The sequence below is a fragment of the Pipistrellus kuhlii genome, unplaced genomic scaffold (genome assembly GCF_014108245.1).
Source record: "Pipistrellus kuhlii isolate mPipKuh1 unplaced genomic scaffold, mPipKuh1.p scaffold_m20_p_41, whole genome shotgun sequence".
Lineage (NCBI taxonomy): Eukaryota > Metazoa > Chordata > Mammalia > Chiroptera > Vespertilionidae > Pipistrellus > Pipistrellus kuhlii.
The window spans coordinates 3,566,801-3,589,443 of NW_023425542.1; the positions used below are offsets into that span (position 1 = coordinate 3,566,801).

Below are 22,643 nucleotides of genomic sequence, written 5' to 3' on the forward strand. Positions count from 1 at the left end.
GGCCTCTGGTTACTATGGGGTTGCTAGGCTCTGACTTTCGGGCTTCCTCAGTTTCAGACATCCTATCCTGTTACCACACCAGCTCTTGGTTTGGGAAACATGGTCAGCATCCACCGGGAACTACAGGGAGGAAGGCGAGGAGGCGGCGTGCAGGGCTAGGCCCCGCATGGCTGAGCTGTGGGGGACAGCTGTGGCCAGCGAGCACTTCCTGCGTCCAGCTCCTGTCCACACAGCTCCCGTCCACACAGCTGTCCACACGACCGCCTGAGAGGCAGAGGCCGACAGACCTCTTCATGGGGAAGGGGAGGGGGACGTGCCCAACGGCCAGAGCTGGGACTCACCAGCTCGGCTCATGGCCCTCTGGGCAGGCCGCCCTCCAGGCCCACCTCTCCCTCCCTGAGGAAGGAGGACTCGGCTCCAGCCGCACCTGGCCCAGGTCTCGGGGGAGATCGCCCACAGCACCGTTAGATGACAGGACAAGGACAGGGTCGGTGTTAGTCAGGGCAGGGGACAACGGAGGCCCCAGAGAGAGGCGTTTGGTACCTAGAGTGAGGCTGCGACTGAAGGGGGCTCTTAGCTTCGGGGCTCTTGGCCACGGACGGGGTTCTAGGGCAGGGGAATGAAGCAGACATGTGAATGGGCACGTGGCGGCCTCGGCCCACCGACGGCGCCGCTCGAGCCTCCCCGGGCCCGCTCACCTGGACAGCAACGAGGACACGGGCTTCTCCACGGAGTTGCTCCGCTCCCAGGGCTTCCGGCCGGCCTCTGTCAAGTCACGTCAGGACGAGGAGCCTTAGGGCTGAGAGGACTCCCAGGCCCCCACCCAACATCCCTGACAGGAGGGCCCGCTCCCTCCCCACCCGTCCCCTTCAGGAAGCTCTGCTTTGGGGGGGCTGATGCCTGGCCTGTCCTCAGCCCCCCTTTGGCCCCGGCAGCTCTCGAAGGCTATGGATGATCCTGATGTCACCGTGTCGCCCCCACTCGGGACCTGGTTGTCCTTGACGTGTGGCTGGTTTTTGAGCCTCACCATGGAAGCCCACCCTCCTTGAAGTGTAAACCAAGTGCCAGGGAGCTCTCAGCGGCGCCCTCTGCCACGGCTGTGGCGCCAGCGGGGTGAGCGGGCAGAGGCAGCCGCGCCAGGTGCTCACCAGCCTGAGGCCCACCTTTGCTTCTGGGGGCCAGGCCCCTGGGGCCCCACGAGCACCTGCTGCCTCTGACTCCGTGGTGCTCCCCACAGGACAGCTGGCCCTTCCCTGTCCTGGGTGTTGAGGGCTGGTTTGGTTTTCCTTTTTCTTTTTAAATTAAGTGGCATTACATTGTATTTCTCTTTTTGTCAAGAGATCTGTCAAACTGAACAGAATTCACTGGCTCTGTGGGTGAGCAGAGGCAGAAGGGAAAATGCCCAGGTGGCAGGGAGGCCTACCGCAGGCCAAGGCAGGCCTCCTGAAAGCCACCCCTGGGAGCTGCTGGCACAGGAGCAGGGACGCACCCACGCTGCAGGCGTGTGGCCCTGAGCGAACCACCAGGTAACCCCACTGAGCTTCGACCTCCCACACTGGGCCAACACCAGACTCCTGCCTGGGCGGGTGGTATTTACACACTCATTCACTGAGTGCCCTCGCGGCATCACACAGGGCAATCCCTCCAGAGGCAGATGTGCCAACAGAGGGCCAGGCCCCGAGGCGGGGCCGGTTGGAGCTCCTGCACTGGACAGGCAGTGCTCCTCTCCTGTGGGGAAGGCAGGGCTGGGTGGGTGGGCTCTGCGGCCTGGCAGCTCCGATGCCCACAGGCAGCCATCCCCTGGACGCTGGCACTCCTTGCCCTGGGCACCGAGGGAGCCTGGGGCTCACCGGAGTGGTGGCTTCGGGGAGGTGGCAGGGAGACCCCTAGCACAGCCCCGCTGGCCGCCTCTGCTCATTTGTAAAGTGAGGCGGAGGGACCGGGCCATGTGCCTGTGGGAGTGGCTGCTGCTCTGAGGTCTTGGCCGGCGCAGGCCGGGCAGGGCGCCTCTTACCTGAGGAGTTGGGTGGCTGGCTGGCTGCTCGGGTACCCGGAGATGGAGAGGTGCTGGGCTCTTCCTAAAATGGAGAGAAAGCTTGGCCGTCAGTCTGCTTATGAAGGCTACTGGGCAGGGGCAGGAGCCTGTGACCAGGGCCACCTAGAAAACCCTAGATTTTTTTAAGGACATGTGTTACTTTTATAATTGGCAGAATGAGTATTATTAACAAATGAAACCTTAAGTCGGGGTGAGAGGCGGGCTGGCCCATGGAATCAGGGAAGGAGAGGGCTGCAGGGAGACACAGGCTCCTGCCTAGTGGGGCAGACTCCACGGCTGCACCAACCCGATGCAGACGCAGCCCGCCGGGGGCCCGACCCTCCGCACAGCGGCGGCGGCAGAGCTCCTGGGGGTGCCCGCCACTCCCGGCCCAGGAGCGGCTTCTTGCTGTCCGTTGTGAGGGGCGTAGCCGGGGGGGACCCGCCTAAGGGCCCTCTGCTCTTCGGGCCTGGCTCCCGCCTCTGGTGGCTGATGTGAGGACCAGATGTCTGGGTGGCCCTAGATGGTGCTGTGGCCCCACAGCCCCTTTCCCGGCGACCAGGCTGGGAAGGCTGTGAGGGCCTCACTTGTCCTTCACCTGAGAGGTGGTTCTGAGAATCTGTCCTAAGGTTATCTCTGTCCCCATCAGCCCACAAGTTCATGAGCGCTGCTGCCAAATTAGTTCTACACCCTAGGTCTGTCCCTCAGCCCCTCTGGAAAGTCTCTGGAGCCACCTGGTAGGAGGTGGAGGCAGCGGGACAGGTGGGTGGGCAGAGCCGCCTCCGGGCCCTCGGCTTGTCTGTGCTTTTGCTGACGCTGCTCCTTGCACTGCGCTCTCTGCTCTGGTCTGGGCTTTGAAACTCAAGGCAAACGGCGCTTCTCGTGGGCACCCCAGGCAGGCTTTCGGGGCTCCTCCTTCAGCTCCCAGGGCCCTGGTGCTCCTTCTCTCTAAGCCCTCAGTATTTCCTGTGTCCCCTCCCTCGAGGGCCGAGGCTACATCCTGCCTGCTCTGAGGCCCCAGCACGTGCACAGCCTGGCCCATGGCGGGGCATCTCTGCCAGTCGCACAGCTGGTGCGGCTGCCTGGCCAGCGTGCCATAGGGCAGTCGATGGGACTGGTCGTTAGAGCAAACTGGCTGGTGCCCAGGGCCGTGGGGATGACGATGAGGGCTCCACAGGCCCTCCCGTCTCCTCCTCCTACACCCCACGCCAACCCCCTCCCCGCACCCATTGCTCCTATAGGTCCCTGGGGACGCACCTATCACGTGCACCAAGTGCACCTCCTGCCCAAAGGCCTGGGGCCAGAGAGCCTTCCCGGGAGGCACGCAGGTGGGGTGTGCGAGGGGCGCTTGCTCACCGTTTGGCTTTCGTCTTCCTTCTTATCAGCCGGCTTGTCTGTCTGGGAGGCTGCTTTTCTCCTAACAGAGTAAGAAGCAAATCAGCTCCTGGGGGATCCGTACCCATCCAGACGCCTCTGTGTGGACACCTTGGCCCTCAGAGGACCCCATGGGGGGATCTGACCTGTTCTGAAGCCCCATCTGGTTTGTGGTGAAGTGTCCAGGTCTGTGCTGGTCCCAGGACCCTGGACACAAAACGGGCCACATGGGACGGGAGCGGCCCCGGCCAGCCTGTGCTGTGGGAACGTTCCGTCTGCAGGCCGCTGCCTGGGTGAGCAGACCACCTTGTGGAGGGGGAGGGACCCTTGTTGTTTTACCACAGCAGGGGCCACCACTGAGAACGGACATGCTTAGGAAAGACTCTGAATAGCCGAGCTGATGCCTCACGCGTTTCCCAGTTTTCCACAAACTTTAAAATCTCACCTCAGTGGCCGCCTGTATATGAGATGGGAAAAGGCAGCTTTGAAAGAACGCCCGATGCCCCAATCTGCACACGCAGACCTTTGATATTCCCCAGGACTGCCTTTGGGGTCCTCAGCTTTCTGAAGCCGCCAGTGCACAGAACTCTCCGGTCTGGGGGGTGAGCAACCCAGCAAGAAGGAAGCCGCACCCAGCCAGTGAGACGTGGTGGCTGAGCGTTGACCTGTGAACCAGGTGGTTATGGTTCGATTCCCAGCTGTGGCACATGCCCGGGGTATGGGCTTGATCCTCAGTAGGGGGCATGTAGGAGGCAGCAGATCAATGATTCTCATCATTGGTGTTTCTCTCTCTCCTTCTCTCTGAAATCAATAAAAAAATATATTTTAAAAAGGAGAAAAAAGGAAGCTGGCCCGGCGAGTGGTGAGGGGCTGCAGGTCGGATGTTGCCAATCGGGTGACGGAGCCCACACAGGGCTCCTTCTTCATCTTCTCGTCTCAGGAAGCAGGTCCACACCCTATTGCTCCTCAGGCACCATCTTCCTCCCCACACAGCAAGGCAGGTCGCTTCTCCCTGCTTTATTTTGAACCTGCCTTTCCCCCCGTCACTTTGGACAACTGGCGTAAGCCACCATCATCGCTTCTCGGACGACCTGTGATGTTCTGCTCCCACCAAACGGGCCAGGCCACCGCAGCCTGTGGCGCTGAGGGCGGGCGCAGGGAGGAGGCAGTCGGCCATGATGCAGGGAGAAGTGGGCTCCACCACACCCGCCTCTTGGTGGACGTCAAAGAGCAACTCCAGAAATCCTGTTGTGTAAATGTGCTTGTTCTCGGCAGCACCCACCGGCGCCCGGGCGTCCCACCCGCTCTTGGCAACGTGCCTTTCCGTCCTGAGGAACTTCCTCTCCTTTGGTCTGGGCCGCCCAGGCCAGGCTGTCATTGTTAACGTGTTGGTTTTGGACTCGGGGGAAGAGTGAGTGTTTTCTTTTGAAAAGCACCTTGTGTTTTTCCAGGAGGCCCCGCTCCCCTCTCAGACAGAGTCCAATGCACCTGGACGAGGCTGTGCTCTCCACTCCCAGGGTCAGGGGCGGCTCAGCCTTCCAGGCACGGAGCCCTCCACCCTCTGCTCGTTTCGCCTGGACTGCTCTTCTCTCCCACCTTCCCCCAGAAGTGTTCTAGTCCTTCAAGACCGGGCACGTGTGGAACCTCCTCTGGGAGGCCCTCCCGGCTCTCCCCCCAGGGAGCTGTTCTCTCTGTGGTGCAGCCGGTCACCCTGCACCTGGTCACTGTCTGTCCCCTCTTGGTTACCTCTGTACACTCAGGCCCCGCTGCAGGCTCGGGAGGCCTGTGCTGTGGAGGCCTTGAGCAGGAAATGCTGGCTCTGCCCCAGCTGAGAAGCAACAAACCTGCACGCTGGGGCCTCTGCTCCCACCTCACCCTCACAGAGCTGAGCAGATCTAAGGAGGTGAAAGGACATGAAGACCCGGGCACACAGGGAGCTCGCACTCAGCCGACTTGGAGGGCAAAGGGCAGAGCCCGGAGGGTGGCAGCAGGCAGGAGGGGTCCCGGCTGGAGCAAGGTCCGGCCCTGGCTTTTCTTGGACCACAGAGAGCACCGACAGGTGGCCATGACACCGGGGACCTGTCAGGGCGTTCCTGCTGCCACGCCACATTAACGAGTAAAATCAAGCTTTGCCACTCTCCCGAGGGACTGTGTGATCTCTCCACTTGCCCGGTTCCACCTGGGAATGACTAAGAGCCAGGGACAGGCTGGTGGCCGTGGGCAAGCTGGAGCCACACCTGCCGCTGTGGGCAGAGACGTGGCTGGCAGGCTGCAGGGCACAGCCGGGACATGGGTGGAACTGTTCCTCTATCTCAGTGTGACGTCCCAGGCACTGGCTGCCTCACCGTCCCTTTCCTGTGTCCTTCACAACGGCTCTCACGTGGGGCACCGTGCCACCCTGGCTCTGGGCCCACACCTCCCTTGGGTTGGGATCCTAAGTGCAGGGAATACCCTCATCTCCCTCTGAATTTCCCTCTGAAACTATCGCCATGCTTCCCCCTTCTAGGATGGCTGTACAGGAAAGATGCTTCAGTATCTGTTACACTGAAATGCGAAGGGCTTTCAAGGTGACGGACTCCGTTCGGCCTGACGCCTCGGGCTGACCCCAGGACAAGGGGAAACGTGAGGGTATCCGCCTGGCTGAGCCCAGGGGACGAGGCGTCCTGGGCTCAGGCAAGGGCTCTCATTCGGTGCTGGGGCCGCTGAGTTGCACCAATACCCTGAACACCCTAAAAACCCCAAGCACCTACCTCTTGGCCAGCAGCTTGTTCATCTCCTCCATGAGGCCTCCTCCGCCGCCCCCACTGCTCGCCCGATTGGCGTCAGACTTGGAGGTCCCGCTGGGACTGGAGCCTCCGGACGCATCTTCGGGCTACGGGGAAGGAAGGACCAGCGTTCAGTCTGCTGTTGTGGTAGACGTCACTCGAGGGGATCTCGTGTGAGTATGGACACGTCACTCCCACAATGGCAGCGCAGAGGAGGCCCAGGGGTCACTGAGTCCCATCCCCCGGCCCACAGGTGACAAAACCAGAGGGGCCGGGCCTGGCCGGTCACAGAATATGCTCTCCTGGCGCGGAGCCAGCGCCCTTGCTGAGCCCAGCGTGACCCGAGGGGAGAGACAATCCTTGGGAAGGAAGCGGCCACCCATCAGAGGTGTCAGAGCCCCAGCCCCCCGCCACGGTCCAGGAGCTCTGCCCTCCAGGCTGTGGGCAGAGGGCTCAGGAAGTGAGGTTGGGCCTGAGCGGGCTGGTTTCCATGAGAGGCACTGGTGGAGGGGTGGACCCTGGGCCCAGTCCTAACTGCGCCTGATGAGGGAACTACTTCCTGCCCTGCCGTGAAGTCGCCGTGAGGAGCAGCTGCAGGTTACAAAGCTGCAAGCGGCTCCTGGTTCACCCCGTGCCGTCCTGTCCGGTTCTCACTGAAAACAGCGGCAGCGGTGCCGTCCAGGTGGGAGGGCGGGCTTTGCTCGGGTCTCGGAGACGGGGGCAGGCTCTGTCTATTCGGCAGTTAGAAATTGGCCCCCAGCCCATTGGGCCTGTGCTCAGGGACGCTTACCCGCTGGACCCTCCTCAGCTTGGCCCCCGCCAGGGCAGCGGCCAGTCCTGACACGGAGCTCTCGTCGTGGCTGGCGCCCTGGGCTCCTCCGGCTGGCAGTGGGGGTGGGGGAGGGGGCGTGGCCCCCGTGGGTGGTGGTGGGACAGGAGGTGGGGGCGGGGGTGGAGGCCCACTACACGAGAGGGGGGCGCTGACTGCAGATGAGGGGTGCCCCGGTGGGAGGGTGGGTCCTGAAACACAACGAGGGGCCGTTAGTCCCTAGCCCACTGTGCTTCCTGGGAGGGAGGAGGGAGGAGGGAGGAGGGACAGGGCAGCCTGTTGCTCTGAGGGGCAGGACAGCTCAGGCTGCCTCTTCCATCTCCTTGGGGTGAGCTTGGCCCTGCTCCGGTCACTTCCTAGCCTGGTCCCCGTGTACCCCGGAATTTGGAGGCCTGGCCGGACCCACAGTGCCTAACACCCCTTGAGCTCAGCTATTGTACCTTTGTCCTGCTCTGAAGGTGGGTCTCCAGGGGGAGGAAGGTCTTTGGTGGCTCAGACTGTACCCTTTTCTCCTGTGTCCCATCTCTGCGCTGGTTCCTGAGATGCGACTGTGAGTGACCCTTGGCCTCTGAGGACTGTGGCAGGTAACTGTGGGTCACAGGGCTGACCGGCCAGATGTCAGGGAGCAATGCTGAATGCTGGTCAGTACCCTGTCCCTTCTCCCCTCAACATCCAGCACCAGAGGCTGGTGGGAGGAGCCAGCAAGCTGAGCTAACCGCCCGCTCTGTCCTGTTCTCTGGGTCTCCTGCTCTCACCGAATGGGACTGGCACACGCTGAGGCCTGTGCAGCTGTCCACAGAGGGCCCGATGCTCCTGTCACCGCCTCGGTGGGGGCCGCCACTGCGCGGGTGTGGGGAGCAGGCCTGCGGGCTCTCACCTGTGGCTGAGGTTCTTCTCTCGAGAGACTCCTGGCGCTGCTGCTCCATCACTTGTCTGAAAAGCAAGAGAACCAGGGGGTCCATGGAGCACAGGCTCAGAGCTGGGTTTTGCGGTTCCTCCTGAGGACCCACTGTGCGCCCTGGCTGGGGGGGCTCACAGTGAGCTCCCCTTCTCCCCTCCCTGACTCTGATGGCCACTGGGCTTGCTTCCCCCACTTAACAGAGGAGGCACGTGACTGGTTCAAGATCTCCAAACAGGTGAGTGCGGCCGCCTCCTGAGTCTCAGGCACCCTAAACAGGGAGCCCCTATGAAGGCTCGGGCACCATGTGGATGAGTGACCATGCTTTCCCTGGGGCTGGATGGGCCTCCTGGCTTTTGTGCCTGTGGCCTCAGCTGACCCGACCTCAAATGTCCTGTGCCTACGGCACCTGGCTACCCCCAGAACAATATCAGCACTGTGGGCTGTCAGAAGCGGACACTCCGCGGCATGTGCCATTCTTTCAGCACAGAAGTAGCCACAGGCCTGGCCTTCATGATGGGGCATGTGGTGCGGACCGTGCGGGCGGTGAGCCTTGCGGGGAACCGACACCGAGCTCCTTACGGCAGAGCAGCTCTGGGCACTCTCACAGGCCGGTCGAGTGAGGACACTGACCCACAAACATGTCCGCAGAATCTGGGACAGTGGCGCTGGAGCAGGAGGGGGCTCAGAAACCATGTGGACCAGGGACGGCAGTGGCCTCACCGGTGTGTGTCCACCCTAAGTGCCTGCTGTGCAGCATGGGGCTGGGTGCTTCGGTGCCCACCTGGCTCAGGGGAGGGTGAACTGGAGGCCAGCAGCGGTGTCTGCATGGCAGGGGGTGTGGGCTGTGAGTCTGCGCCCTGTGCAGGGCGAGCTGGCCCTTCTCTGGTGCCTGGCACCGGGTCCCGCATGTGCCAGCTGCTCAGTAAGTGCAGCTGCTCGCATCTTAGAGGAAGGTCACAGTTTACTGCAAAGACCTTTCAGGGGGAGGAAGCTTTCTGGCTTCCATTCTGGGGCTCCTGGCTTTGTGGGCCTCCGATTCTTCTCCGTAAAATAAGCACAGTATCACCTGTTCTAGGGAGTTCTATTAAGAGTTATACCTGGTACCTAAGAAATGACAGGAATGGCCCTTTGGTATTAACGGTGTCTGAAAAGCTCCCAGCAGCACCTCCACAGGCCTCTCCTTCCAACTACCGAGACCTCACCCAAACTCCAATCTGCCAGCAGGATTCACATTTAGAAGCCCTCTGTAAAATGAGGTGTTTGGAAGTATTTACAAACGGGCTGCACTCATAACAGCTCACTGTGCAGGCTCCGTGCCAGCCATCTCTCCCCCTGTGTGCAGTGGCAGGAACCAGCAGCGTCCCTGCTCTGCGTTAGCCTCTGGCCGTTCACAGACTGACTTCCAGGGGCGCTCAGGCCTGAGGACACCAGACTGCTGGCAACACTGAACTGTCTGCAGCCAGTGGCCCCCATGCCTCGGACCTGGGTGGCGGGCTAGATAATGCAGTGTGGTGATGCTCAACCAGTTCTGAGAGAGCAGAGGGAGGGTCTGCTTAGGCCCACACGCCCCGGTGCCTTCTCTCGCAGTTGGGGAGGGCGCACTCATGCCCTCGGCCCAGGTAGCCCTGTGTCCTTGAGGGGGCTGAGCTGGGATGGAGGCAGGGGGGAGGGAGAAGCGGGGGGTACACCTTGTGAACAACTGCCGTTTTCCTGAGAGGCCAGAAGACAGGCCTGAGGAGTCAGTTAACATGGGAATTAGTGCCAAGGAGTCCGTCCAGGGAGCATCCCTCCCTCCCTCATCGCTGGACCCGAGCAGAGCAAGGACTAAGCTAACACTCATCCTCCAGCACAAGTGACCTGGAGGGTGCTGTGCTCAGTGAACACGCCTGACAAACACCAAATGTCACTTACGTGCGGAATCTCATGAAAAAATAAATGAGCAAACCAATTAGAACAGCCTCACAGAGGCTGAGGACGGTGACGGTGCCAGAGGGAGCGGGCCGGGGACTGTGAGAGAGGTGAGGGGACCGAGAAGGGCAGCCCGGCAGTTACAGACAGCCCCGGGAATGTGAGCACACACGGGGCGCACAGGCAGTCACGTGGCAGTAACTGTGCTGCAGGTGGTTCTGGGAAGACGGAGGGGACCGCCTTGTAAATGACACGATCGCCTAACCACTCTGTGGTACACCTGACGCTAATACAAATACAGGTGTAAACTTTAACTTAAAAAAAAAATACACAAAAAAGAATGAAAAAAAATAATAATAAAAAAATCCCTGTCCTATTCAAATGGGAAACTAAGGCCTGGGAACCTGCCGAGGGTCCTAAGTGCACGTCAGAGCAGAGGCGCTCAGGGGGAGGGAGCCTCCGGCCAGACGAAGCTGGGACATCCCTCCCGCCCCCAGCCTGGGGTCCTCCTGGCATCCAGCCACAGCCCTTAGTGTCCTAGTCTTTCCCAGGAGCTGGGGAGCATGGTGGGGACCAGGATGCAAAGCCTCACAGAGAGGCAGGGCCCTGCAGGGCATGGCCGCCAAGGTTCGAGCCCTAGCCCTGCCTTTCCTGGCAACGTGACCTGGGAGGCCACGCCCTCCTGGCCACCAGGACCTCTGCTGTAATGTCAGGACAACAGCACGCCGTAGGAGCAGCTTGGAGCGAGTGGGATGCCATCCTAGGGCCCCCCAGGAGCTGCCTGCCTCCACAGGCTGGCCGCACAGGACATCGACGCGGCTCTGGCCCCGGCTCACACAGCGCTCTCATGGCCTGCGCCGCTTCAGCCTTCCCGGGAGGTGAGTGGGCAGGGGGCTGAGGTCCTCCAGAGAGGCCGTGGCACTGTCCCGGGCCTCCAGTGGAGGGGGTAGGGCCAGGTCTCACCAGGCCTTCAGACAGAGTGAGTGGAGATGGCACAGGGGATGCTAAGGCCGGGGCCACAGTCAGACAGACGCTGGTAGCCTTGGCCACGTGATCCAATCCCTTCCCGACATGACAACTACCTCTTCATATGCCTGGAAGGCATGTTACTCAGAGCACAGCCCGCAGGACACGGCCTGGTCACGAGGGCTGCGACGGGAGGCCGAGGGGCGCGCTCTGTGAAACCGAGGCGCAAAGCAACAGCGGCCTAGCTCCCTCTTCCTCTCAGCCAGGCCTGTGCCCTGTCCCTGCGGGCACCTCAGTGTGTCCTGCGCTGGCCGAACGGTGCCCTGGCCACCAGGCTGGGCCCTGCTGGGGGGCATTACCTTCTCTGGATGTCCATCTCATCGGGAGAGGGGCCATTCTGCACCTGCCGCTGGGTGGACGGGCCTGTGGGGCAGAGAAGCACAGAGCGCGGCGGTTAGTGGAGAAGACGGGCCCGGCAAACACACCTGGTCTGTCTGTGCCCTCCTGCTCGTCCCATGGGGCGTCCTTGACCTTTCAACAGCGGTTCTGACCCTGTGTACCAGCCGGCCCCACCTCAGCCTCTCAGTCACCTCTCTCGCCCTTTCTGTGGCTCTTCTGTCAGAGCCAATAAACGGACGGCGTTTTCACGTGGTGCAGACCACCCCTTTTGGCTACCGAGCCTCTCCAACCACAATTGCTGTTTCCACTTCCTCACTTGCCACGTCTCCCGAAGCCACGGTAACGAAAATCGCCAGTGCACTTACTTGGCGTCACCAACCCCCGCAGAGCCATGTCTTCCGACCTTTGAGCAAAGCAACAGCGCTAGAGCAGGTAGGTGTCAGAGCCGGGTCAGCCCTGGGCTGCCCGCACCTACGGGTCTGCAGCGGTGGGAGTGAGTGGCCGCTGGAGGCAGAGCTGTCAGAGGAGCCGCCCAGGCCACACCCCTGCCCTGGACCCTGAAGGCAGGGCCTGGAGCGGGGGAGGCCCGCACATGACCCGTGTCCGCACGGGGCTGATGCTGTGTCACCTTTACAAGAAAAGCCAAGCTCTGCCCCGACCCAAGAAAGGGCTGATTGTTCCTTGCCTTTGCCAGCTCGGGTGTCACGGGAAGCGTGGCGTCTCAGCGAGGGGGAGGGGCTCGAGCGGCTCATTCTCCCTGACTAGGTGGTTCAGGAGCTGGTCTCCTCCGCAGGAGGAGGTGACAGCATCACCCAGTGACAAAACCCTCCGGGGCAGGCCGCCTCTCTGGAGGGGCTTCAGGCAGCGGAGGGGTGAGCGGGCTGTGCGGCGGGTAGGGTGACAGGATCTGAGCGCAAACGGACCATCTGATTGCGAGCAGCCTCCTGCCCAGCACAGGAACCCCGTGTGCCTCCCGGGCAGGTACTCCTGGTACATCGCACGTCTGCCAGGTGAGCAAGGGCTTTCTTACTCCGAGGAGCCAAACCCACCCGCCCCGGAAGGCCCTATCTCCTCCACCATGGGACGCCACGTGGTCTGAATGCTTTTTTCTGCTTGACAGCCCTTTCCTGACCCTATATTAGCCTCCGTATCTGACAGTTTCAGACCTGCTGTCCAGGGCCCGGCATCTATCTGCTTCCTGCACAGTTCCCCTGAACCATGCCTTGTGGCTTGCCTGCCCCCATGTGGAGGATCCCGATGGTGGGTGGGGGCCAGGCTGGGTGGGAGGAGGAGAAGCCGCTGAAGAAAACCCCCTGGTGGACCTGCCAGGCCTGCTCCCGGCTCAACGCCTCCTGCTGCTCTTGGGGAAGCAGGGGAGAGGCCTGCGGCCTTTTTACAGAGGTGACTGGTGATGTCTGGCATGGTGGCCTGGCTGCAGTATAAAATAAGTGTTATGTTCTTTCCCTGTCTCTAAATACTTTTTTTCTTTATTTAACACATCATTATGTGCTCTAAACTACTTTTTTTCCCCTGACCACAAACAACATGTAATATATGTTCATTAGAAAATTTGAAAAGTTTAACAAAGAAATATCCTCAAAAAGATCTGGAGGGACAAGCTCTTCCCTCACCCAGCAGGCCAGGCTCAGGTCCTGGCGCCTCCCTGGTCACCAGGAAACCAGAGCAGGAACATGAGAACACGGATGACAGCATCATCAGCTCTCCTCACCGCCCTGATTCCAACTCCCAGCCCGACCCGACAGCGCTGCTTGTAACAGCGAGGAGACAGCCCAGAAAGGGGAAGCGACTCACTCAGGGCCTCACAGCCGGCCAGCGGTGGAGCCAGATTCAAACTATGTGCCAAACACACGTTTCTTCTTCAACTCCACCACCCTGCGGGGCCGGATGGCCAGCTTGGGGAGGGAGAACACAGGAGAAGGGGCGGCTGGCCCGCTGCCCAAGAGCCAGGACCACAGGGCCGCAGCCTCAGGGGTGCACAGCCTCTGCCTGGTGTCCACACAGCAGACAGGGTCCCCCAGCTCTGACCCACCCACATCCTGGCCGAGGCAGGAGGGAAGGTGTCCTAGGCCCCGGTCTCTGCTGCTGAGCCCATGGCCTGAATCTGGAGGTTGCCCTTCTGGAGCTGAGGCCCTGTCCCTGAGACCCTGTCTAGTGCCAGGCCTGAGGACTGGAGCCACCATACCCTGGGACCGAGGTCTTACACCCGGGCAACACTAGCTGCTCGGAGGCCTCTGCGTCTGCTGCACTGGCCTGGTCACAGGAAGTGTTTGCCATCCCTTTGTCAGGACCCCAGAGGGCAGTCAGCTGTCCCACTCAGTAGTCCTTGCCGATCCTGCGCTTGGAGCAGCCTGTCCTCCAGAGGTGGGGAACCTAACAGGGCCCTCACTGTTCCCAGGGGCCCTCGCTGTCCCCAGGGGCCCTGGCCCCTGTACCGGAGACATGCTTTAGAACTAGACAGCTGGCATCTTAGTACGGAGGGAAGACAACACTGCTGTATAAGGCCTCCCATGCTTTCTGCTTAAACTAAGAAGTGTTAGTCTGCTATGAGCTCTGAGTGTCCCGAACGTTAGGAGGACAGTCCCTCCCTGTGGAGGGGTCTGCTCAGTGGCCCAAGGTACCCGGCCGATTCCCCCCACTGGCCTGGCTGCCCCTGGCAGAGGCAGGGTGGAGAGACCGGAGGACTGCTCCCCCGGAACTGTGTGGGATCCCTTGGGAAATTGCTGGTACAGACACCTGTAGGTGCTTCCTCAGGGAGAAAATCTCAGGGTGGGGCACTGGGTGGCTGGTGGCCATGTCCCCATCCCGGTGTTGAGTCACCTGCATGATTCCCGGTGAAGCATCGGAAGCCAGGGAGGCGGCCACAGGCTCTCCTGTGTCATGGAGTCACGTCCCACCTTCAGGATCCAGGCGAGCAGTGGGTGGGGCCCAGCTCTGCCTCCTCCACCCCACACCGAGTCCCACTGCTGCTGTGTCTGAGACCCCGACAGAATCCATCCCCATGTGGCTGCCTCAGCATCTCCCTCCTGCGATGCCTCGGTCTACCTCAGAGCCTTTTCCACCTCCCTCCTCCCGTCTGCCCTCCACAGTGACCGTGCAGACTACGCTCTGGAAACACAAGCCTGACTGTTACGGGGTTTGGTCCAAGCTCCATCGAACAAGACTCCAGCCCACCCCGCAGCCACTCCTCCTGGACCTGCCTCCGCACAGACCTGCCTCTGCTGCCCAGCTGGACCCCCGCCCCGGAGGGACACAGAGAGAGTCGTGGTGGCTCTGGAGGTGAGGGGGCTGGCCCAGTTCTGGCCTTGGTGTCATGAGCTTGCTGAATCTGGGAGCTGACTGAAGTCTGGGGGCATAGCAGGGAAAACAGCACTGTGGGAGGGGGTCGCTGGGCCAGACTCCAGCCATGAGCCACAGACGAGGACCAGGCGAGAGTCAGCCTGGCTGACCGGAGGCACTGACTGGGCCAGACGGAAGGAGGCAGTGGGGCCAGGAGGTCTGAAGTCATCTCTGTGTTGGTCAGCGGTGTGTCCCTCCCTGGTCCACCCTGAGGCCTGGGGAGGCACCCTCAGTTTCTCACCTGTGAGCAGGTGGTAGTAAGTTCAGGCACCCTTTCTAAAGGCTTCCATTCCTGTCTGACCTGATCTGACACAGGAGCCCACCACGAGGGCTGAGCACACCCAGGAAGCTGCCCTTGCCTCACAGGGGCAGGGAGAGCCGATGAGGCGGGGCTCCAGGAGAACGCTGCAGAGCTGGGGCAGGCAGGGGCCGGGCGGGCCCAGGTCACGCTCGCCGTGCAGGAACTCTGCCAGCGCTGGGCCCTCGTCCCAGGACACAGCCTGCACACCGCCACACAGTCTGACTTGTACGCTCCAGGGATAGAACTGTTCTGTTCTCCAGGTTCCCCTCAGAGTTCTTAGCCTCTGGTCAATACTCAATCAGTATTTGTTGAAAATAAATGACTGGGCCCTGGGCAAATGGTCTGCGCATCTCCAGCCAACTGTGGAGACTCGAGCAGGTGACTCTGTACAGCTCTCCCCTCACCGCTGGAAACTGGCTGGGCTGGGTCTGTGCCCCTAAGCCTTGAGACATTTGAGCAGGTGAGACTCAGGCCAGCAGTGGAGGCACTGGGAACACACAGTGAGAGGGGAAAGAAAAGAGAGAACGCAAGTTTATGGGCAGTTTATGGAGGAGCCTCGTTGAATCCTCACTTATCTCCATTTTCTCCACGAGAAGCTGGGATGCTGGGGACATAAGTCACCAGTGGGACCAGCTCCAGGCCCAGAACAGAGGCTAAAGCCAGTGCCCTCTGCTGCTCCGTGTGAGCCCAGGGCACGTGGAGCACATGCTGGACTTTCCCTCCAGAGGGAGGAAGGGCGGGCAGAGAGGTGGGGGAAGGGGATAGCCAGGGTCCTTCAGAGGATCAGGAAGAGCTGAGCACAAGAACCACGTGGGAGAGAGGGAGGGGTGGGGCGGGCAGGAGCCGCAGCCTCTCAGCACCTTGCTGGCCTCTAGAAAGTGAGGCTGTGGATCTGCCTCCCGCCTGTCCCTGCCCTGATGCTCCGTCCCCAGAGCGCTTGGGTGAGGTGTGTGCAAACGAGTGTCTGTCCCAGGCTCTTGGGCTGCCAGGTCTGGCCTCTGTGCGGGGCTGAAGGTGTGATGGGACTTGATCACAGAAGTGTCCCGAGGAGGGCGGTTCTGGTCACCAGTGGCTCCCTCCCAGTGCGCTGAGACCCACCTCGCTAGCACTGCTGCCAGCGGTCCCTGCAGGACCTGGGAGACCGTCAGTCTTTCCAGTGGCGGTGGCTTGGAGGCCGCTGGACAGCGAGAACAGCGCTTGTGTCCCCTCTAGACCTCTGCTGCCCCTCACGCCCGTTCTCAGTCCTTCCCCATTCCTGGCTGGCCTCTTCTGGACTGTTCCAGTTTATACAGACCCCCGCAGAGGGAACTTGGAGCCAGGAGATCCCATTTTTGGTTGGAGTTCTGCCACAAATAAATCTGGGTCCCAGTTTCCTATGAAATGAGAAGGACGGAGCCAAGGCCATTGGGTTCCAAACCTGCACAGGGTGAAGGGACAGAGAAGAAAAGGTACCAGAATGGTGACAGTGGCTATCTCTGGGTTGTGGGGTTGCTTTCCTCTTTTCAACTTCCACACCCGGCAAGTGAAGGACGCACTGCCTCATTCTGAAGACAAATGGCAGTGTCCCCACAGGGGGAAGAGCCCTCTGGGAGCCCAGCCCTGGGCGGCACAGCCTGCAGTGGGCAGAGGCACTGAGCCACTGCTGACACCTCCTCTGAGAAAGGCCATCCCTCTGCCTCCCCATTAACATTGATGAGGCGCGGGGACGCCGGGCCCCGCTCCTCTGGGACGGAGGACGGCCAGGTTTCGGGTTAGCCTCCATAGGAAAGGCATCCCCTGGGCCTCCGGAAGGGATGGAACCTGAGCTCGCAGGAGTTCCTAGACAAAGGAGCCAGCACCTGCTCCGTGAGGGCGATGGGATTTCTGGCCAGCACACGACAGCCACCTGGTCGGGGCTGGGCAGAGGCCCAAGCCCCATGGCGCCCTCCCCCTCTGCCATCTCTCTGGCTGGCTCCTCTCCTTTATCAGGAAGGCCCCTCCATTTTGACCTGACTTACAGCCACACTGTGACATGGGGGAGGCACCTTCCCAGGCCAATTCCTTAGCACGTCTTCTCTCGTTTCCAGATTCCTGTTACCAAGCAGGCAAGTGACCATGTGGGAATGGAGCCTGTGATCTGGGCCTACGAATCAGAGTCACCTTGCCAAGGCCACACAGGAATTGGTGGCAGAGCTGGGACCAGTGCCCAGGACGAATGTCACCCAGTCCAGGCTGTGTCCACCCCAGCCCGCTGTGCCCAGCACCCCTCTGCCCCCCATCCCTCCCAGCTCAGCAGCAAACGGACTCCAACTGCCTCCCTTGTTGAACACCAGTTTCCTTGCTTGTTTACGTCACCTGGGTGTTTTTAGTGCCCTCTCTGCCCGGTCCTTACTACTGAATTACTGAGTACAGGCCCTCAGTGGGCTGCAGTGGGAAGAAGCCTGGTTAGCTCAGACCAGCAGTCAGCTGATGCATCACCCTCTGCAACCCTGCAGGAGATCTCCCCTACCCCGCCTCCCCCACCCCCAGGCCACCAGTGTCGGTGCAACCCCAGGGTGACTGATGGCTACAGCTGTGTCTCCAGGGCCCCGGTCTGCATGACCTGTGGGCCTGGGAGGTTAGCATATGCAGAGGCAGAGACTTAGTCCAGAGGGACTAAAGCCCAAGGCCACGGCCAAAGCGCCTACCTGGTGGTGAGAGGAAAGTCCTTTCCTTGGGTCAAGGGCGGCAAGAGGCCGCTGTGCCGCCCCAGGGCCAGCGAGCAGCACTCCCTCCCCGACCCTCTCCTTGTGCAGAGGATCCTGAGGGAGCACCTGGAACCCAGGTCTCCCAGCTTCTGGGCTGGGACACGGCCGCCAGCCTGCGTGGTCCCCCTCAGGCCCTGTCAGGCCAGTGAGCTTCCTAGTAAAGCTGTTTCTCCCTTTCCCAATAAGCTCACTTTAGGACACACAACAAATCTTTAAAAGAATCTCAAACAGAACAAAGAGCAACAAAAACCTGCCACACCCTGACTGTGTGACAAAGCTCCTGCACATCATTTTGATTAATCTACTCAACTATCCAGGGCAGGGCCTATCAGACCTATTTATAGATGGGGAAACTGAGGCTCGGAGAGGGCCACCTGCGTCTCAAGTGACTGGTGCTGCTGGGACAAGTGCCCGCATGTCCCGACGCCCAGTCCGCACGCTCCTGCTTCTGCCCACCCCTCCTGCAAGGCCTGCGTGTAAACAGCACCCAAGCCCTCTGTGGGTCAATGGCAGGTACCCTCCCTCCATTCCCACCCCAACCCCCAACAGCTGGGGCGGAAGGAGGGGCCCTGGGGAGCAGGAAGGAGGGAGGCGCCCGTCACCTACAGTTCACTCTGCAAAGCACGGTGCAGTCGCAGTGGCAGAAGCAGAAGCAGTGGAAGGTCCACTCCCTGCTGACCATTACGGGCAGGCCCCTGGGCGCAGTCCCGGAGGCGCGCTCCTCGCATCCTGGCCACTTACCTCTCCTTCCTCTGCTGCCTGGCTCCTGCAGTGGGAAACCGATCCTCGGGCGCCCGTCAGATGGGCTTCACGCTTCAATCTTTAATGTGGCTTCCCAGCTAACCTATCAGAACCCTCCTGTCTACCCGATTCCAGGGAGCCCTGGGGGCCCGGGAGGGTCTGCCAGAGGAAACCTCCTCCACGCCCTCCTCCGGTCCCCTGTGGGCGATGGGATGAGACAGGTGGGCATGGAGCCAAAGGAACAGGTGACGGGCCAAAGGAAGGACCCTGGGCCATCTCTTCCACCTCGGGCCATCCAGGCGTCCCTGCTGGCTGCTCCTTGTCCTACCTTTCCTCACCATTGTACCGGCTGCCATCCTAACCTGCTCCTGTGAGCCCTGCTTGTTTTTTTTTTTTTTTTTTTTTACCAGCCTGACCAGCTCCAAGGCCCACAGGAAATGGATCCTTCAACCTGCCAGCGAGCCTTGTCACCAGACCTGCAGGAAGCTCGTCTGCGCTTCCCTCACCGGCAAATCCACAGGACCCACAGGAGTAAGGCCTGGGACATGGCCTGGAGCAGTGTCCCCCTGGAGCACTCCCGGGTCCTCTCCCTCCCCCTCTCTGTCCTAAGGATTGTACTCCCAGCCCACATGGAGCTGCTGTTCACCCCCTGAACCGTGAGCTCCTTGAGAGGGCGGCCCAGGCCGCACCCTGCTCTGGACCCCAGCACCCTGCTCAGGGCCTGGCACAATGTGCGTGGAGAACGCCTGTGGGACCTGCCAAACTCGGCATCGCCTCCAACTCTCCCTGTCCGAAACCGCACCTGTTGGCACCTTCTCACAGAGGCAATGGCTGCTTCCCACCCTGTGGTTCATCCTCTCCACACTCCCCAGAAGGGCCACAAACAGCAGAGAAAGCTGTCTCTCCCGCTGACTGTCCTCAGGTCACCTTCGCTGCCCTGCCTAGATCCAGACGCACGCTCTCCTATGGGGGCTCTTCCACAGCCCCCCCCCCCCCCCCCCCTGGTCTCTCGGCCCAGGCTCGTGTCTTTGAGCCCCTGCTTTCACGTGAAACAGAAAGCTTAGCTCCTCCAGGCTGCTCCCCGGCCAGGAAACCAGTGGATCCCGCCGGTTCCCCTGGGAAATCCTGTTTTGGGGCCTGAGGCCTCCTACACTCAGACTTGCCTGGCCCAGCTGGTCCCCCTTACTCTTCCCCAAGCCCCCTGCCTCCTCCAGTTCTGTGTCCCCAATAGACAGGCACCATCTCCCTTATAGTCTTCCCTTGTAAATACTGATTGCTCCCTCTTCACCTCCCTGGACTAAAATGCAAATATGCAAGGCACAAGCTGAACTTTAAAGGAATTTGAGGGAGCCCCCACTCACTGCCTAGGAAGGCCATCTGAAGGCTGGCATCTCCTCTCCAGACTCAGGGCTCACACGGGCCCTGCCTGTCCAAACCCTTCCCCAGACAATTAGCAATCGATTCTAGTGGGCTCTGCACCTCGGGCAGCGGGTCGCTTTCCCTCCCTGGGACTCAATCCACGCCCCTCCCCTCAACCCCCTGGGCTGCGCTGGAGAGGAAGCATCAGAGGCTGGCAGCAGCCGCGCCCACTACCTACTGACTGCGCACCAGGCTCCAGGCACTGTTCTGAGCCGGTGGACCGGAAGCCACTTAGAGCTAAATAGAGTCCTGGCTCTGTCAGTCACTCTGACCTTGGGCAGGTTACTGAACCTCTCTAACTCTGTTTCTTGTCTGAAAATTAACAAAAGCACCACTTGTCTTGGTGTGTGGATCAATGGCACGCTGATCAGCCTAGAGTGGATACAGTGCAACTTGACAATGCCTGTCTCTTTCCCTGCTAGGTAGTTCTGAGTAGTTAGCATGTCATAGTAAACGCTGCCTATGAAATTCTCATGACACACCGCATGAAGAGGCCAGCAGTGGCCATCATTACCCTATTGGGCTACGGCTGCCCAGAGAGATGAAGAAGTTGACTGCATTAAATTAGTCAGAGAGATAGCCGGAACCAGGCCGGGCCTGCAGCCTCAATCCCAGGCTGTCACAATAGCTCCCTCTGTCTCTGTGGGGCCACCTCTACCATGGGTTCTGTTGTGAAACCTCCCAAAGGAGAGGCCTCAGGGCAGTACCCAGTGGGCAGACATCCAACTTGAGACCTGCCCGCCAGCAACGGGCCACTTCGCTTCCAGGTGCGGCACAGGGACATGTCAGGAGGGAGGCGCTGGAGAAACTGAAAGCGAAGTTGTTACCAGACCTGCTGTTAATTCTCCATCAGCCCCCACCAGAGAAGCTGTGCTGGATGGGATCACAGGCTCTCCTGCCCTCCCAGGTGGGCAGTGGTGACATTTCAACATCAGTCTGTGCAAAAGGGGCCAGGAGAAACAAGTGCCTCTGAAACCAGGCGGCTGGCTGGATTCGAACCCCGATTCTCTGGGTCTGATGTTCCCAGCCAGTTTCTCCATCTCTAAGATGAGGGTCTTGGCAGATATGACCACAGGGCCCTTTCTCATACCATGAGCCTATGAGTTTGTTAGTGAAATGTATTTGTTTCTTCAACAAGTACTTACTCCCAATTTTTATTCCGTGTTCCCAGAACAGATCTTCAAGAGCATGTGATTAATGAGGCTGGCCACGCCTGCTCTGCTGGGGGCCAGAGCACTCCCTGACGCTACTCCTGAACTGGAATGGCCCTTCTAACCCAGGGGTGGGCACCCCAACAGCATGGTGTGCTCTGGGGGTATGTATGGGGAGAACGCTGACCACCCTTCTACACTGAATGGTAAATAGTTCAAAACAGGGAAATATTCATAGAGTAGAAAATAAAATCTGCATGAGTTTTTACGACACAAGACTTTCAAGGACTCAGGAGACTGGGGGTCACTTTAGGCCACACACACTCATACACACACACACACACACACACTCATACACACACACACACAACAGACAGAAGAAAGGCAGGCTTCTGGGTATGTAACCTGACCAGGAATTGATCTAGCAACCTTTCAGTGCATGGGGCGCTGCTCCAATCAACTGAGCCATACCCGCCAGGGCAAGACCTGTTCCTTTCCTTAAGGAGCGTGGGGGTAGCCCTGGGGTGTCACCACTTCGTCCACCCAGTCATGACTCGCTGTGTAGAGGGGCGAGAGCCTTGGAAAGTGTCTCGGGACTGGGTGCTCCAGCAGAAACCATGTTCCCATCTACTTTATCATCCAGGCCTCACACCTCTGCAGGTGGTTGTTAGGTTCATTGTAAAGATGAGGAAACTAGGGCTCGGGTGGTGAAATGGCTTGCTCCAGGTGTCATAGCTGCTGTGTGCCATGGCCTTGAGCATGGGCCTGGCACCCTGTCATCTGCCCCTGACTCTGTGTCATTTTGTCAGTCATCAGTGTTGCCCAGAGCTGCTCACTGTGCCCAACCCAAGGCTCATTAGGCAGGCCTGGCGAGGCAGCATTCCGCGGGAACCACTTGCTGTCTCACAGCCTGACCGGGTGTGGTGCCCAGGCTCACCTATGGAAAACCAGAACTCCAAGGACATCTTCCGTTAGCACCAGGGAGGGAGTCCCGGGCTGTGGGAGGAGGGGCTTCTCCAGGAGCGAAGTGCAAACACACCAGCATCTTTAAAGGAAGGCGATGGCGGCAGCAGGGGGTTCAGAAGTTAGGAGTCCCCAGGAGGGATACCAAGTCCCACCAATGTGCAGGGGGAGACCCCAAGGGCCAGGCAGAGCCTCTTCTGGGACCCCCAAACCACCAACATCTGCTTGTTCCACCAGAATCCTCCTTCCCATCCAGTCCTCCCCAGCTGCCCTCAACCCTGCAGGCTCAGGCCAAGCCCTGCTTTCCTCACCCCGTGTCCAGAGCACAGGCTGCAGCAGCCCCAGGAGCTGGTGTGGTTAACTTTTCACATACTGAAGAAAAGAGTAACTTCTAGTAGCTAGTCATTGACAGCTGACCAAGAACCTTCACAAGCATCATCTCCCGCCACCTCACAACAACCCTGTGAGGGAGGTCTGACTGACCCATCGCACAGATGGGGAAACTGAGTCTCCGGAAGAAGTGACTTGTCCCAGGGCACACCCTGCACAAGCTGTACTTGAACCGAGCTCTGAGTTCATGTCTGATGGGCACACCCCTCAGGGCCACGGCAACTGCAGGTCCGGGGACACGGGGCTGCAGGCTGGGCGGGCGCGCTCCGTCGTCAGGGGCGGTGCGAGTTGGGCCAAGGTGACGGGTGCGATTTCTGTGTGAGACAATTCTATGTGCCATGTCCCTCAATCACAGATAGCACCCCTCACCTTGCGCCCAGTTCCAGGCTGGAGAGCGCTGCTGCTTCAGGAACGTCGC

At 60.4% G+C, this 22,643-nt stretch overlaps 1 protein-coding gene across 5 annotated transcripts in view; it reads right to left on the bottom strand.

The window, feature by feature from the left end:
- The window catches only part of EVL (Enah/Vasp-like), a 113,767-nt gene that overhangs the window by 4,649 nt on the left and 86,475 nt on the right, over positions 1-22,643 (bottom strand). For all 5 annotated transcript variants that reach the window (XM_036411757.2, XM_036411754.1, XM_036411755.1 and 2 more), the window contains exons 4-11: positions 11,138-11,201; positions 7,881-7,936; positions 6,965-7,194; positions 6,160-6,281; positions 3,392-3,452; positions 2,015-2,078; positions 699-765; positions 544-606 (exon numbers count right to left, since the gene is read on the bottom strand). In XM_036411757.2, coding sequence (XP_036267650.1) covers positions 544-606; positions 699-765; positions 2,015-2,078; positions 3,392-3,452; positions 6,160-6,281; positions 6,965-7,194; positions 7,881-7,936; positions 11,138-11,201 — 727 coding nt within the window. The remainder of the gene's footprint in view (positions 1-543; positions 607-698; positions 766-2,014; positions 2,079-3,391; positions 3,453-6,159; positions 6,282-6,964; positions 7,195-7,880; positions 7,937-11,137; positions 11,202-22,643) is intronic.